The sequence below is a fragment of the Ranitomeya variabilis genome, chromosome 4, assembly GCF_051348905.1.
Source record: "Ranitomeya variabilis isolate aRanVar5 chromosome 4, aRanVar5.hap1, whole genome shotgun sequence".
In the NCBI taxonomy this organism is placed as follows: domain Eukaryota; kingdom Metazoa; phylum Chordata; class Amphibia; order Anura; family Dendrobatidae; genus Ranitomeya; species Ranitomeya variabilis.
Genome location: NC_135235.1, coordinates 199937256 through 199954657, shown reverse-complemented (window position 1 = coordinate 199954657; position 17402 = coordinate 199937256). Strand labels below are relative to the sequence as shown.

The 17402-nt window shown below is 43.4% G+C and overlaps 1 protein-coding gene across 4 annotated transcripts in view; it reads left to right on the top strand.

Moving 5' to 3' along the window:
* The first annotated feature begins 297 nt into the window (after positions 1–297).
* MYBPC2 (myosin binding protein C2) overlaps positions 298–17402 on the top strand; it is a 137983-nt gene continuing 120878 nt past the window's right edge. For all 4 annotated transcript variants that reach the window (XM_077259631.1, XM_077259630.1, XM_077259628.1 and 1 more), the window contains exon 1: positions 298–450. In XM_077259631.1, coding sequence (XP_077115746.1) covers positions 429–450 — 22 coding nt within the window. In that variant the 5' untranslated portion in view covers positions 298–428. The remainder of the gene's footprint in view (positions 451–17402) is intronic.

Genomic DNA, 17402 nt, shown 5'->3' with positions numbered 1-17402 from the left:
TTCTTAGAGAATTATGTACAGTTGTAGGTATTTTTGACCTATGAGAAAGTGACTAGCTGCAGCTCAGATTCCCCTCCTAACTCTCGACTCTCAGTGAGGTTACATGTAGGAGCAGCTGGTTCCTCCATCATACTTATAGCTGGAGTTCACTTCATCTGAGCGTCTCGAAAGCTTTAACAAAATCAGATCCCATCCCATCCCTTCCCCTGCTTGATACTATTAAGGCCAGGCCATGAATCCACTCCCCACACCCCCCATCAAGAAGTTTAGGGAAGTTTATGGAATGACTTAGGAATTTGGCAACCAGCTCATGGGGTCAAGTGACATTTAACCACGACTCCCAGGAGAGCAGAGACTGTCTTTAAAGAGACAAGTTGAGCTGTCAAGAGGGAGATTGTGCCTGGACCCAAGAGGAGGGTGACACAACCATGCCTGAACCAGCAAAACCTGGTAGGATTGTCTTGGATCTCTGATATATTAGCTTATTAATGATGGGCACACTTTTATTTGTAGGTTTTTCTAGATAATGTCTGATGGGTACCAAAGAATCATCCCTTCATTCAGGATATTTCAGGATACCTTCCAGGATATGTTAAAAATGCATCTCTTACATCTACAACCGATTTGGTATTTTTATATTATTTTTTAACCTAAAATTGTGAATAACTGATGGAAAATGGCAACGAGAAACCAGAAATGTGAAACGTCAAGAAAATGAAAAAAAAATTAAGTTCTCAACTTGTCCAAGCTTTATAATAACCGGCAGGGCTCTGATAGAGCAGCAGCATCTGAGCCCAGAATCCAGTGTCCCGATAACAATATACCGAGATTATCACATAGACACAAATAACAGCAACGTGCAATGTGGGTATCGCTATTTACAGCTGCAGTTACTAATGTGTGCAAAGAAACACAAGTAAAGTCGTATCGTAAATGTGCAGAAAAACCTGTCTGTAATGTTACTGGGACATCATCTATAGTATTTGCTTTACTTCTATATTGTATCTATCACAATATCTCATTTATATCATCTATCTATCTATCATCTATCTATTATCTATCTATTATCTATATCTATTATCTATCTATTATCTATCTTTCATCTATCTATTATCTATTATCTATCATCTATCTATCTATCTGTCTGTCTATCTATCCATCTATTATCTATCTATCTATCATCTATCTATATATCTATTAACTATTATCTATCTATTATCTATCCATTATATATCTATTATCTATCTATCTATCTATCTATCATCTATCTATCTATATATCTATCTATTATCTATCTATATATCTATTATCTATCTATCATCTATCTATCTATATATCTATCTATTATCTATCTATATATCTATTATCTATTATCTATCTATCATCCATCTATCTATCAATCTATCATCTATCTATTATCTATCCATATATCTATTATCGATCTATCATCTATCTATTATCGATCTATCATCTATCTATATATCTCTATCTATCTATCATCTGTCTATCATCTATTATCTGTATATTATCTATCGTCTATCTATCTAGATAAATTGCTTCATTTTTTATACATACTTTGAGAATTTAACCATTTAAAACAAGATCTATCAGTAGATTTACTATTCCAAATCAGTGCATTATTAATTAGTCCTCGAAATCTGATGAGACCGGTGTACTTACTTTGAAGATATATGTCAGAATGGCTATAGTTTTCTTTCCTGATATGAAAATGAGCATTTTTGGAGTCCAGGCAAGAAAACTTCTTCTCCAAACCAAGGACTATAAAACCATCTTAACATCCATTTTTTTAAGGATGTACACCTGCCTCATCAGGCCTAAGAGATCTATTTAACATTGTAAGTAGTTTGTGTTGTGAATTCTGGTGACAGATCCAAGCTTGGAGACAAATACTGTAAAGCTGAGAGTGATGACTGGTGGATATCAGCAGTGACATTATTCCCATTCTGATGCTAATGTGATAACATAAAACGAATATAACACAGACTTACTGATATTTGTCATGGCCAAATACTACAATACACTGGATTAGGTTATATCTTATAAGAATGTGCATTTATTTCATATATGTCTTATACCAGATGGGATTCCATGTCTTACAATCTTCATCCTCTGAACTTCAGCCAAGACATAAATAGCCAGCACTCACATCTTCTTAAAATAATTGCTTTACTGATTCAGTAGTATAAAAGGCACAAAAAATGGTTAAACATAACAGCACAAAAATTAAAAGGGCAGAAAAGAAATATCAGCTGTGCTCCCAGACAACATGTTTCAGACCTCCACGGTCTAGGCTTGGCAAAGGACTATGCAGGTCTGAAACATGTTGCTTTGGAGCGCAGCCGATATTTCTATTCCGCCTTTTTAATTTTTGTGCTGTTGTGTTCAACCAAAGAATTCTCTGGGGACCATGGCAGTTGGCTCTTCAGCAATCGGAAAGTTATCCCCTTTCCTGTGGATAGGGGAGAACTTTCAAACTTAAGAATATCCCTTAGAATAAGTTCAAGAATGGGATATGAGTCTGGGAATTGTATAGTGCATCAAAGGGTTACTTTGAAAAATTTGCATCTTATAACCTCGCAAGAAAAGCGAACAAAACTTTACTGCAAAAATCGAGTGCTGGATTTTTCTTACTTATTATATGGACAGGACCCCTTCTCCTTTAAAAGAAGTGCCATATATATCTACAGCATACAAAGTTGTTAGCTATTTGTGCCACGGGAGAGTGAAGGGAGAGAGTGTAATAATCTGCTGACCGACTCATTTGAGCCCTTACAAGGACCATGGGATCCCTCTGTCGACTGATTTCTTCCAAGGTTGGGAAGTTCTCATGTATAAGAGATTGTCCCATAAATATTGACTTTTTTCAGCTTTTCGATCTAAAGAGTTTGAAAAAAAATAGGAGAAGAAATAAGAAAGAGTCCAGATAGGCTTTTTTGGTAGTGTTAACCTTCACAGTGCTCCTCATAGCCACAATCACTATAGCAGTAGAACAAGGTCCAAAGCAGATAGGTATGAGCCAGCCACTGGTGCAATTTTCTCAGCCAAACAGGAGACCTGTAGGTAAAGGGGCCACTACCAACTCCAAAGCAGCTGGAATTGTTCATTGTGGTGATATATTGGACTGCAAAGGGCCCATATAATGTTCTTGCATAGAGGACCTCTTCTGTCTGTGTCCACCACTTGAGTAAGCATTAGTAGGTCCTCCATTTTTTTGTCGCCTTCGATCTATATATATGCAAGAAGGGAAGGTTACGGTGATGCCACAGCAGAGAGGACAATTGACCCTAAGATCTATCATTGGAATTTTTCATCTGGAAACAATCCTTAATGTATTTCTGAGAAGAATCACTGAGTCAGAGTTTACTGAAGGTTACCTACAATTACCATCTTCTCCGGCAAATCGTCGATGACACAAACTAGAGCTAACGCTTAGGTCAACACTACAGCGATCATGCAATCAGGCAACACAGGTCCCCCTCTTAATTTAGGAAACATTTCAAGTGAAGCCAGTTGGCAAATATATTCTCGCTACTTGTAACTGTAACTTGTCGTTATGAGTTCTGCGGGCTAATATAAAACTAATAGTGTGTTAAGTGACCAAAGCTAATAGGTTAACAATATGGTGAAAAAAAAAAAAAAGTAAGAGTCATACAGAATGTTATAAACATAGGTGCATATGGAACTCAGCAAAACCTAAACTATATTACAAAGATAAAAATCAATGGAAATCTGTTTCACCGAAAATACTTTTTTTTTAACTTTTTTTGGTAAATCATACTAGCTTTTACAATAAAATAATTTATTCCTATATCATCAGAAAAAAATAAACTAAGTATACTGCAACAATTTAGAATTTCCTACAATATTGCAATTGCTGAAAGGAAAGTTGTAGAATTATAGAAATCACAGGATGGATAGACAGGTAACTGATATGCAAATGATGGCAACATTTTCAAAACATCTCAATTAATTCAGAATGGAGTGTGAGTGCCACGTGCAGAGATCCTCGTTAAAACCTTGGCTGCTATCAGTGAGCTTAATAATTTGCACTAGGGTAAATTATCAAAATCCACTGCTGGCAGCTCCCTTGTGCTCTTGCCGACCAACGATGTCCCAGATGTGCTCAATGAGAGTCAAGTCCTAAGATGCTGCAGGCCCTCTTAGCATGTTTAAGCCACGAACGCTGCTCTCAGTAGAAAAAGGAACCTGTGGCCTTCTGTTGTTGTCTTGAAAAATGGCTCCTGGGACACTTTAGAGAAATGGATTCACCACTAGTTCCACGGACAAATCAATGTAACACCGAGATATTAGTGTACCTGGAATAAAAATGAGAGGAGTACAGCTATCATACATTATGCCACCCCACACCAACATCCTGTAGTGGTAGTAATATTGGTATGATGTTCTTTCGTGACGGCCTCTTCATGGCATTCCTCACATGTTCCCATCAGATTTGAAGAATGGTCTTAGTGATCCCCTCTGTACTATGGGTGTAAATAGAAGTCAGATACAAAGTTTAAGGCATCAAACAGTGTCTACAAACCATAACAAGGGATTTGCACAACATTGGGCTACAAGCCAGACATCCAGCTACAGTTGCTCATGTCACCACTCTCAAAGATCAAGACATCAATAGAGGCTGAAATGTAAATTTATCCACTTCTGTGATGAGTCCTGTTTTTATCTTGTATGCAATAATAGCCGGAGATTGGTCTGGAGAACACATGGGCAATGCAAAGAGGCCTTTACAAAAGAACATAAATGTGTACCGTGAGCCATTGTTTTAACATGACAACACCATATTGGTTTGCTACGGTCAGCAGCCGGCACGACCTAAATGTGCCCCCATTGGCTGCAGTGTCTCCAATCGAGCACATCTGGGACACCATTGGTCCGTGATCACACAAGGAGTTGCCAGCAGCGAATCTTGATGATTCGCCCAAGTGCAGCAGAACCTCACTGATAGCATCCAGAGTCTATAAGTGTCAGGATCCATGCATGTGGTGTTAGGGGTCGAGTTCCCGCCTCTGCACAGGGGGAATCTCAGGCCATCTCTGCTGCGGTCTCCCATTCTTCTTCTGCCGCAGTGGAGCCTGCTCAGCAGAGATGTCGGTCCCAGCATCTCGCTCACTCTGACTCTGTACAAAGAGTTACTGCTGCTTTTCCTGCTTCTGCCATGGAAGTCAGTGCTGGGCAGCGGCGAGCAGACGCTTCTGGGACTAAGTCCAGCTTTTCTCATTCTGAGCATGCCCAGAGTAAGATCTCTCATTGGAGATCGAGGGTCACATGATCAGATACTGCAGCTAGGCTATTGGTCCTTCAGGAAGGTCCTGTAGGTGCTCACGCTCTGTGGCAGCCTCTCATTGGTCCTTCTAGGAAGGTCCTGTACATGCTGCAACTATTTAAGGCTCGCATGGCCGCACGGCCATGCGCTAGTATTGTTCTATGTTATGTGCTTTGCGCCAGTGTGGTCATGTGAGTTTGTGTTCAGGGACCCGGCTGAAATAAGCCCCTAGAATGCTGGCACCTCCGGCGAGGAGATTTGGTGTGTATGTATTCAGGGACCCGGCTGAAATAAGCCCCTAGAATGCTGGCACCTCCGGCGAGGAGATTTTGTGTGAATGTATTCAGGGACCTGGCTGAAATAAGCCCCTAGAATGCTGGCACCTCCGGCGAGGAGATTTGGTGTGTATGTATTCAGGGACCTGGCTGAAATAAGCCCCTAGAATGCTGGCACTTCTGGCGAGGAGTTTGTGTGCATGCATGACCATTGACTGCTCTCAGTTGAGTAGTTAGCCTGTGCCACTGTGAAGTCTAACAGGGCGCAGTGCTTTGAGTTTTTGGCTACTCTGTGTAGTAACAGGGTTAGCTCATACCGCCATATAGTTCTGCCGTTTGCTAGCAGCAGGTTCTCCTGCATGGTTGACCCCGGGCTGCGAATGCATCTATTATAATAAAACCTCTATATTTACTCGGTGCGTTCCGCTAGCCCTAACACGTGGTCCTCACACTCCAGATTGAATAAATTGACATGATTTTCAAATTTTGCCTCCATCTTGTCATCATTTTCATATCATTAACACATCTATCCATCCTGTGATTTCCATTACTGCATGACTTTTCCTTCTTGATGTTCCAATTTCAATATTGAGGAGTGTACGATCATGTTACATTTTCAATACTGGTGTCATTTTATGCAGCAGAAGTGACTTTGGGTTCCCTCAGGCACCAGAGCTCAAGTGCGACTGTTTAGAAGACTTGTAGCTAAACCAGGAAATTGCTGTGGATATAGTCAATGCTGTTGAATAATGTAGGTCCAGACGTATTGCACATAAGGAATGGTGGTTTATTCAACGCGTTTCAAAGTTTAAATGACTTCTTCATCAGGAAAATACCACATGAATCCTTCATGTTTTATGTGGTATTTTCCTGATGAAGAATTCATTTAGACTTTGAAAAGCGTGGAATAAACCACCATTTCTTATGTGAAACACGTCTGGACCTACATTATTCAGCAGTGCGGACTATATCCACAGCAATTCGCTAGCTTATCTATAATACGGTCACCGGCTGACCCGTGGATCTGCTGCAGCTGACACTTCTACATGCTTTACCAAAGCTTGTTTCAAGTTAGTATAATCTGAGTTCATGCTTTAATTCTCCAACCGCTAAGACCCTATTTGCACTAATCTCTCCAGCAGTTTATCGTTAGAAGACTTGCAGGGCTGGGGGGGAGGTAGTTAAAATGTAATGGAATGTTAAACAGAAAATTCACAAAAAAAATCCCAACAATTCTTACCTTAATAGTCTCTCTTTCTTCGATTGTATTTTGTCTCATATTTCAACCCAGGAGCTCGGCCATTTTCTGGAAACCTCCTTTCTGCACCTTGTCTGTAGTAGTATAAAAGATTGATAAGACATGCCCTCCTGATTTAGGGGGCAGGGTTTTTACTGGCCACCTGCCAACGAAAAATTTACTGGTTTTATTTTTGCTTTTACATCTACTCCCATCGGAGTGGCTGCTCTAACTCTTGACGCACCAATTGGCACTGCAAATAGCCAACAAAATTACTTCTTCCCATAACCTATTGACAAGAGAGGTTCTGCTTCTTGTAAAAAAATTGTCTTGGAAAACTCCAAATTCATATTCAGTTAAAAATTGTACAAATTATTTGCCAAAATTGGGTGTCAATTTTAAATAATAAAGCATAAACTTTTGCCAAGATAGAATGAACACTTTTCAATTAAAATCCAAAGGATAGGTGATAATTTATTGACTGTTGGGATATTTATACCAGATGGGACAGTACATATGCCCAATCACAGTCCAATTAATTCTCTATTGGGCTGCCAGAAAAAAAGCCCCATACGGAAAGAATGGTGCAGCGGTTGAGTATGTATTGCTGCTCCATTTGAATGGGTATAAAAGCGCTCCATTTTGCCGATCGGTGGTAGTACCAGCAATTGTCCCACTCATCGATTAATAAGCTATCGCTCATCTTTTGGATAGGTAATAACTCTTAACAATTGAGCTAAAAAATGTTCAATGGTGAAAAGTTCTGAAAATGTCGAATTTGTACATCCCTACTGTGCAGTCGGAGCCATGCAGTCATCTTTGATTATATTGCATGTTCTATAATCTATATTGTATACAACTGATGTGAACCATATGGCTAATTACTACCCTTTCGGATATCAGATATGCATGACATTATCTCAAGTAGCTGGCATTCCTTTCACCGCAAGTGAAGACTTTACAGGGCAAAGGGTGGTCAAAGCGTTTTTAAAGCATCTTGGCAAGAGTGTCGTAGAAATAAAATACTTTAGGGGTATTGGATTGTCGTAAATCTGAAAGATGTTATTTAAGTTTGTTTTGATCTTCCTTTTTGGAAATGATTAGGAAGGAGCAGTGCCCTTTGAAGTAACTGGTGACATTAGAAAAATATATTGCCTTATTTCAGAGTACCAATGATGGTCAATCTTTTTTCCGCATTAGATTTCTTTCATACACGTTAAGGACAATTCCAAGTACAGTCAATTATCCTATTTCTTTGTTTCTGGACCACAATTCCAAACAGATTCAATTATCCTATCTCTTTGTTTCTGTAGCACCATCAGGATGACCAAAAGGAAACCCTTTCGAACATGAGGCGAACATATAAATTGCATGATGTTGCCGTTATTCAGGTTGGACACTAGGAGCTCAATTCCTGAGAAATTATTTCTAGAGAACTCATGTATTGATACCAAGCAGTCTATAAATTCTTCTTGAAAGGGATCGGGAAGGTGTGTTGGGGAAGTCATCTTTATTCATTGATCACTCCTAATCCATACGGTGGCCAATTCAGTAGATTGGTTAGTAAGGACAATCAGGTTTCATACACTTAGATGCACTATATGTACTGTATCTCATTGTGATTTAAGATCCATAACATTATCAACTCATAATGGACTTGCCGAATTCCTTTTTTTTTGTATCAACACATGAGCACTCCAATGACTACTCCTGTGTATGGTAGAAACTGCTGAGATAGCTGCTGGGTGAATGATCCTTCAACGCATCATTTGGCCAACAACCATCCAATATGTATAGCGGGCTTTAGTAAGCATTCCTAAATAACACTATCAAAGAATTTATTCTTTGAAAGCAAAAATGTATACACTTTTTTCTTTTTCTCTTTCAAACATACCATAACAAGAGCTTGAATGTGGCAAAATCTTGACTTCCACAAAGTCAAGCAACCAATGACCTAGTACATAATGATTAAAAAATGAACTGCCTTATGGCAAGGCATGCTAATGTCTATCTAGAAAATCTGAAAAATATTTAGAATTGAGAGTCCTCAGTAGTTGGTACCTGTTATTGGCTAACTAAAAAGATGGTAACAAATTGCAAGCTTTCGAGACTTCACAGGTCTCTTCATCAGGCATAGACTAAAAGAAATTCTGGAGAATCACATATTTATGCACAACACATCACAGAAAAAAAAAACAGAAAAAAACATGGATAAGACAGGTGACATGAAGCAGAATTACCATGAGTGATAAACAGTTATGTCTATAGATATTGGGCCAGTTCTTAGATAAGGAGTGTTTTATTGTCCTCTGATTGGGGTCTGGTTCTGTTGTGATGACCCCTCATAGTCTGAGGGGCAAATTCCTTAGTTGATGTAAAAAGACATAAATCCGTGTGACACATTCATTCCTGCACTAAGAGTGTAAAAAGTCATCATCAGTTTATATTCCCATATTCTTCTGTCTCGTTAAGATTTGAAGCTACCTTTTAATACAAGTAATTTCATGTCCATAATGTTAAGATCCGGGAGACAGAAATGTATTGCCACAGGTAGATCCATTCTTTTTTCTCTTATTGTATGGCGGTGAGAATTCATTCTTGTTCTAAGCTTTTGCCCTGTCTCCCCCACAAACAGACCCCCAGTTGGACATTTAGTACAAATGATTAGGTACACCACATTAGAAGTGACGCAGCTGAACGTACCTAATATCTTGTAGCCCTGATATGAATTGGGGATCTTTATCTTGTCCATGGTCATTATAATGGACAGGTTTTACATTTTTTCTGATTGCAAGGAAAGGTACCTGCAGCTGTTGGAGAGGACAGGGAGCTTTTGACAATGATGCTTCTTAGATTTGGGGGCTGCCTAAAACACAGTAGTGGGGGGTCTGGAAAAATGGATTGTAATCAGGCATCTTTTTGTAGTAAAGGTTGTAATTTCCGTGCAGCTCTCCTTAGCACCTCCAGATTTGGATTGTAGGTGACCACTAGAGGCACCCGGTTGTTTTCTTCTTTAGCTTTGTAATGTAGCAGGTGATTCCTTGAAGTTCTGGTGGCTCTTGTAATCTGGTTTTCAATTGTTCTTGGATGGTAGCCCTGATTCAAAAAGGTCTTTCTAAGGCGACCAAGGTGTTCATCTCTATCCATGGGGTTGGAACATATACGATTGTATCATCAGCCAACAGATACAATCGTATATGTTCCAAAATAAATATGTGATTCTTCAGAATTTCTTTTAGTCTAGGCCTGATGAAGAGACCTGGGTAATCTCGAAAGCTTGCAATTTGTTACCATCTTTTCAGTTAGCCATTAAAAGGTATCAACTACTGAGGACTCTCTATTCTAAATATTTTTCTATCCACTGGCTAACACGGTACCAAGATATATATCTTTCCTGTAAAAAATCTGGAAAATTTGAATGGTTCCAACTTGGAAGCCATTTGAACGTCCTTTTCAGGGTTATTGTTGACTACATGTATGTAGTATGTTCAGAGTATCCTCCTTCTCTTTTTGATTCCCTTTTCTTCCACTTCCACACTTACAGTTGTGCTCAGAAGTTTACATACTCTGGTAGAATTTTTGCTTTCTTGTCCTTTTTTCAGAGAATATGAAAGATAACACCAAAACTTTTTCTCCACTCATGGTTAGTGGTTGGGTGAAGCCATTTATTGTCAAACTACTGTGTTTTCTCTTTTTAAATCATAATGACAACTCATAACATCCAAAATAACCCTGATCAAAATTTCACATACCCCAATTCTTAATACCATGTATTGCCCCCTCTAACACCAATGACAGCCTGAAGTCTTTAGTGGTAGTTGTGGAAGAGGTTCTTTATTTTCTCATATAGTAACACGTCTCCCCTTAAACCACTCGAATGTTGCTTTAGTAGTATGCTTTGGGTCATAATCTTGTTGGAAGGTGAACCTCTGTCCCAGTCTGAAATCACTGATGGACTGAAACAGGTTTTGCTCAAGAATATCCCTGTATTTCGTACCATCCATCTGCCCCTCGTCTCAGACCATTTTCCCTGTCACTGTTGCCGAAAAACATCCACATAGTGAAATATGGTGGTAACAACATAATGCTGTCGGGATGGTATTATTGGGGTGATTAACTGTGTTGGTTTGACTTCAGACATAACGTTTACCTTGGCTGCCAAAAAGTTCAATTTTTGTCTCATCTGACCATAGCACCTTTCTCCATAAATTTGGGGAGTCTCCCACATGTCTATTGGCAAACTCAAAATGAGCCTTGCAATTTTTGTGTGTAAGTAAAGGCTTTTTCTGCCCACTCTCCCATAAAGACCACCTCTGTGGAGTGTACGGCTTATTGTGGTTTTATGGACAGACATTCCAGTCTCTGTTTGGGAACTCTGCAGCTCCTTTAGCGTTACCTTTGGACTCTGTATTGCCCCTCTCTGATTAATGCCCTCCTTGCCTGGGCTGACAGTTTTGTTTGTCAGCCCTTTCTTGGCAGGTATGTTGTGGCACCATGTTCTTTCCATTTGATGAAAATGGATTTGATGGTGCTCTGGGGATCATCAGAGATTGGGATATTTTTTTTTTTTATAACCCAACCCTGAATTGTACTTCTCAATAACTTTGTCCCTGACTTGTTTGGAGATCTCCTTGGTCTTCATGGTGTGGTTTGGAGATCTTCTTGGTCCTCATGGTGTTGTTTGGTCAGTGGTGCCTCTTTCTTAATGGTGTTGCAGCCTCTGTGACCTTTTTGAAAAGGTAAAGTGTATATACTGACAGACATGTGACACTTATCGCAGAAAAGGGGGATGTCCTGTCACTGAGCATGTGACTTATGATGGTAATAGCTTGTACCAGAAATGTTTATTGACTTCTTAGCAAAAAGGTGAACACATTGTTAGGGTTTGCGGAACGCACCGAATATATTTATTGATGGGATTGGTGCGTTCGCAACCCGGGATCCACCGTGCAGGAAAGAACCTGCTGCTAAGTGAATGGCAGCTCAATATGGCGGTATGAACCAGCTCTGTTAGCTTCACAGAGCGGCCGCGAAAGCAAAGCTCTGTGCCCTGTTAGACTCACAGAGGCACAGGCTAACTACCCAGATGAGAGCAGTCAGTGGTCATGCATGCACACAACACTCCTCGCCGGAGGTGCCAGCATTCTAGGGGCTTATTACAGCCAGGTCCCTGAATACACTCATACACAATCTCCTCGCCGGAGGTGCCAGCATTCTAGGGGCTTATTTCAGCCGGGTCCCTGAACACATTCAAACACATGACCACAGTGGCGCAAGGCACGTAAATTCATATTCAGGTAAAAATTGTACAAATTATTTGCCAAAATTGGGTGTCAATTTTAAATAATAAAGCATAAACTTTTGCCAAGATAGAATGAACACTTTTCAATTAAAATCCAAAGGATAGGTGATAATTTATCGACTGTTGGGATATTTATACCAGATGGGACAGTGCATATGCCCAATCACAGTCCAATTAATTCTCTATTGGGCTGCCAGAAAAAAGCCCCATACGGAAAGAATGGTGCAGCGGTTGAGTATGTATTGCTGCTCCATTTGAATGGGTATAAAAGCGCTCCATTTTGCCGATCGGTGGTAGTTAGTGTTGAGCGATACCTTCCGATATCGGAAAGTATCGGTATCGGAAAGTATCGGCCGATACCGTCAAAGTATCGGATCTAATCCGATACCGATACCCGATCCCAATGCAAGTCAATGGGACGAAAATATCGGAATTAAAATAAACCCTTTCTTTCCTGTAGGTTAATTCTACATGAAGGAAAACAACTAAGAATAATGTAGGATGTATTGGGGGAGGTGGCGGAGACATTAAAGGCACAGAGGTTTAGCCCAATCAAATAGAATAGCAGGATTTTTATTTTTTTTTATGACGTTCGGCGTTAGAAAGATTTTGACTGTTATTTTTTTTTATTTTATTTTGTCAGATATTGATGTTTCACTACTTCCACGCCCTTCACCTTCTTTTTTACTTCTCCCACACTTTCTTCTTCATTATCCTCATCATCAGCTTCTTTGACATCAACTTCTTCACCTTATTCATCTTCTTCTTCATCTTCTACCTATTATTTTTTTTGTTACATTGTTCATATTCTTTTTATTTTACTATTATCTTCTTCATATTCTACTTCTTCATCATATTCTTATTTGTGACAGGCATTCCCGTAGTTGTTATCTATAAAAGTTTGAAGATTACACCTTCCGTTCTGCCTGTCACAAAACAGTTACATTTGTCCGCGTTCAGTTTGGCCTGCAGCATCAGGCTTTATCCAGGGGCACCACGAGGAGGAACGGACTCACCCCCATACACTGCTTAGTCTTCTTCTGCTTATAATTTAGATAATATCTTTTGCTCTGATATTTAGTCTTATGCTTAATGTTCTTCTGCTCTTTGTTCTGCAGCCTCTTGTTCTTCTGCTTCTCGGTCTTCCAGGTCGTCGTCGTCTCCAGGGTCGTCGTCTCCGGGGTCGTCGTCATCGGGGTGGTCTTCAGGGTCATCGTCTCCAGGGTCGTCGTCATCACGGTGGTTGTCGTCTCCGGGATCATCGTCATCGGGGTGGTCTTCAGGGTCATCGTCTCCAGGGTCGTCGTCATCACGGTGGTTGTCATCTCTGGTGTCGTCATCTTAGGGGTGGTCTTCCGGGTCATCGTGTTTAGTCTCTTGAACTTGGAAATGTAGCAGAAGGTACAAGAAGGCTGAGAAAATGCCGAGAAACAGCTGATGGAACTGGAACTCGGATGGCTACCCGAAGGTCCAAGAGCCAATGGAACTACCGAGGACCAGCTGACGTTACTGGAACCCGGTTACTAAGCAGGAGGTACCCGTGCCTGAAAGCACTATCAAGGACCACCTGACGTTGGTGGAACTCGGATACCCAGAGGGAGGCACCTAAGCCAAAGGCTCTGCCCGGAACCAGCTGACGGTACTGGAACCAGGATGGGGAGCAGAAGGTACAAGAGCAAAAGACACTGCCGAGAACCAGCTGACGGTGCTGGAACCCGGATGGGTAGCCGAAGGTCCAAGAGCCAATGGAACTACCGAGGACCAGCTGACGTTACTGGAACCCGGTTACTAAGCAGGAGGTACCCGTGCCTGAAAGCACTACCAAGGACCACCTGACGTTGGTGGAACTCGGATACCCAGAGGGAGGCACCTAAGCCAAAGGCTCTGCCCGGAACCAGCTGACGGTACTGGAACCAGGATGGGGAGCAGAAGGTATAAGAGCAAAAGACACTGCCGAGAACCAGCTGACGGTGCTGGAACCCGGATGGGTAGCCGAAGGTCCAAGAGCCAATGGAACTACCGAGGACCAGCTGACGTTACTGGAACCCAGTTACTAAGCAGGAGGTACCCGTGCCTGAAAGCACTACCAAGGACCATCTGACGTTGGTGGAACTCGGATACCCAGAGGGAGGCACCTAAGCCAAAAACTCTGCCCGGAACCAGCTGACGGTGCTGGAACCAGGATAGGGACCTATTCAAGCTTGTCTTCCTAGAGCCCCAACTGGCGGTGTTAGAGCCCAGGGTCAGCAGGAGGAGGAGATGGAGCAGAGTGTAGGCCGAAGCCTGCACTGGCGGCAGCTTTGGGTCTGTTGTGCCTGCGTGGCAGTTGCAGGACACGTTGCCGGCTGCACAGCAGGGGAACAGCTGGCGATGCTGAACCCCACTGACACATTGGCTGGTGTTTTTCTCTGTGCAGCTAGCAGTACCGGGTCCCAACTGGCGGTGTTGGAGCCCGGGCTCTGCAGGGGGAGCAGAGTGTAGGCCGAAGCCTAATTGAACCAATTTCAAAGGTAACCTTTAACCCCCCCTCAGGGGTTACAAAGTAGAAGAGCCACAGCTTATGCAGCAGTAGTGCTGCACAAGTCAAAGGTTGCTCTTTTAATTTTTCTCCTTGCACACGCTGAATGAAACACGTATAACATTTAGCCCTTTATACAGTCAAACTGTGTTGGAGGCGCGAGTTCCCTTCGTAATGAGACGCAGCACAGATGTCAAGAATCCCACCTTGGTGCTGGGTGCAGCCTCCTGAGCGTTGTTATTTGCTGTACAGGAGTCTGCGCTGTCGTGTTATCCCCTGGCCTAGCGCTGTTAGCGCTGCCCATCTTCTGACATCATTTAATGTCGGCCGGTGCGGTTCGCGATGACCATGAATCCCAGCCCCGCAGTGTCTTAACATTGTTAAAACACTGCGGGTTTGGGATTCATGGCCTGGCGCAGCACATATGTTCGCCTCTCACACTCGGGTCCTTACACCCGCTTCAGACTGTGCGGCGTCAGCTGATCCCTTATCGCATGCCACGGCCATGAAGCCGCACAGTCTGAAGAAGGCGGAAGGAGATGAGGGACAGGCGAACTGATGCACTGCTCATGCCCATCAATCACACCCTCGCAGTCCCAATAAATAAGACACCGAGGGGCGTTGTGTGGGTCAGGGCGGCCGCAGAGGCGCAGGCAGCCAAACAATGATGCCAGAAGACGGGCAGCGCTACCAAGGGGGTTGCAGCGTGTCATTACAAAGGAAAGTCACACCACCGGGACGGTTAAATGGTCACACAGAGGACACATTTTAGACGTGTTTTCAGTTCCACATGTGCGAGGAGAATACGTTTATGAGCCACCTTGCACACATGCAGCATTACCGCTGTACAAGGTGGCTGTAAAACGTACAAACGCCTGGGGGAGGGGGGACAGGTTCCCTTCAATTTCAGTTCTAATGTCTGCGTGGCTTTTGCAGGACACGATGCCGGCTACACAGCAGGGGAACAGCTGGCGGTGCTGAACCCCACTGACACATTGGCTGGTGTTTTTCTCTGTGCAGCTAGCAGTACCGGGCCCCAACTGGTGGTGTTAGAGCCCAGGGTCAGCAGGAGGAGGAGATGGAGCAGAGTGTAGGCCGAAGCCTGCACTGGCGGCAGCTTTGGGTCTGTTGTGCCTGCGTGGCAGTTGCAGGACACGTTGCCGGCTGCACAGCAGGGGAACAGCTGGCGGTGCTGAACCCCACTGACACATTGGCTGGTGTTTTTCTCTGTGCAGCTAGCAGTACCGGGCCCCAACTGGCGGTGTTGGAGCCCGGGCTCTGCAGGGGGAGCAGAGTGTAGGCCGAAGCCTAATTGAACCAATTTCAAAGGTAACCTTTAACCCCCCCTCAGGGTGTTACAAAGTAGAAGAGCCACAGCTTATGCAGCAGTAGTGCTGCACAAGTCAAAGGTTGCTCTTTTAATTTTTCTCCTTGCACACGCTGAATGAAACACGTATAACATTTAGCCCTTTATACAGTCAAACTGTGTTGGAGGCGCGAGTTCCCTTCGTAATGAGACGCAGCACAGATGTCAAGAATCCCACCTTGGTGCTGGGTGCAGCCTCCTGAGCGTTGTTATTTGCTGTACAGGAGTCTGCGCTGTCGTGTTATCCCCTGGCCTAGCGCTGTTAGCGCTGCCCATCTTCTGACATCATTTAATGTCGGCCGGTGCGGTTCGCGATGACCATGAATCCCAGCCCCGCAGTGTCTTAACATTGTTAAAACACTGCGGGTCTGGGATTCATGGCCTGGCGCAGCACATATGTTCGCCTCTCACACTCGGGTCCTTACACCCGCTTCAGACTGTGCGGCGTCAGCTGATCCCTTATCGCATGCCACGGCCATGAAGCCGCACAGTCTGAAGAAGGCGGAAGGAGATGAGGGACAGGCGAACTGATGCACTGCTCATGCCCATCAATCACACCCTCGCAGTCCCAATAAATAAGACACCGAGGGGCGTTGTGTGGGTCAGGGCGGCCGCAGAGGCGCAGGCAGCCAAACAATGATGCCAGAAGACGGGCAGCGCTACCAAGGGGGTTGCAGCGTGTCATTACAAAGGAAAGTCACACCACCGGGGCGGTTAAATGGTCACACAGAGGACACATTTTAGACGTGTTTTCAGTTCCACATGTGCGAGGAGAATACGTTTATGAGCCACCTTGCACACATGCAGCATTACCGCTGTACAAGGTGGCTGTAAAACGTACAAACGCCTGGGGGAGGGGGGACAGGTTCCCTTCAATTTCAGTTCTTGTGTCTGCGTGGCATTTGCAGGACACGATGCCGGCTACACAGCAGGGGAACAGCTGGTGGTGCTGAATCCCACTGACACATTGGCTGGTGTTTTTCTCTGTGCAGCTAGCAGTACCGGGCCCCAACTGGCGGTGTTAGAGCCCAGGGTCAGCAGGAGGAGGAGATGGAGCAGAGTGTAGGCCGAAGCCTGCACTGGCGGCAGCTTTGGGTCTGTTGTGCCTGCGTGGCAGTTGCAGGACACGTTGCCGGCTGCACAGCAGGGGAACAGCTGGCGGTGCTGAACCCCACTGACACATTGGCTGGTGTTTTTCTCTGTGCAGCTAGCAGTACCGGGCCCCAACTGGCGGTGTTGGAGCCCGGGCTCTGCAGGGGGAGCAGAGTGTAGGCCGAAGCCTAATTGAACCAATTTCAAAGGTAACCTTTAACCCCCCCTCAGGGGTTACAAAGTAGAAGAGCCACAGCTTATGCAGCAGTAGTGCTGCACAAGTCAAAGGTTGCTCTTTTAATTTTTC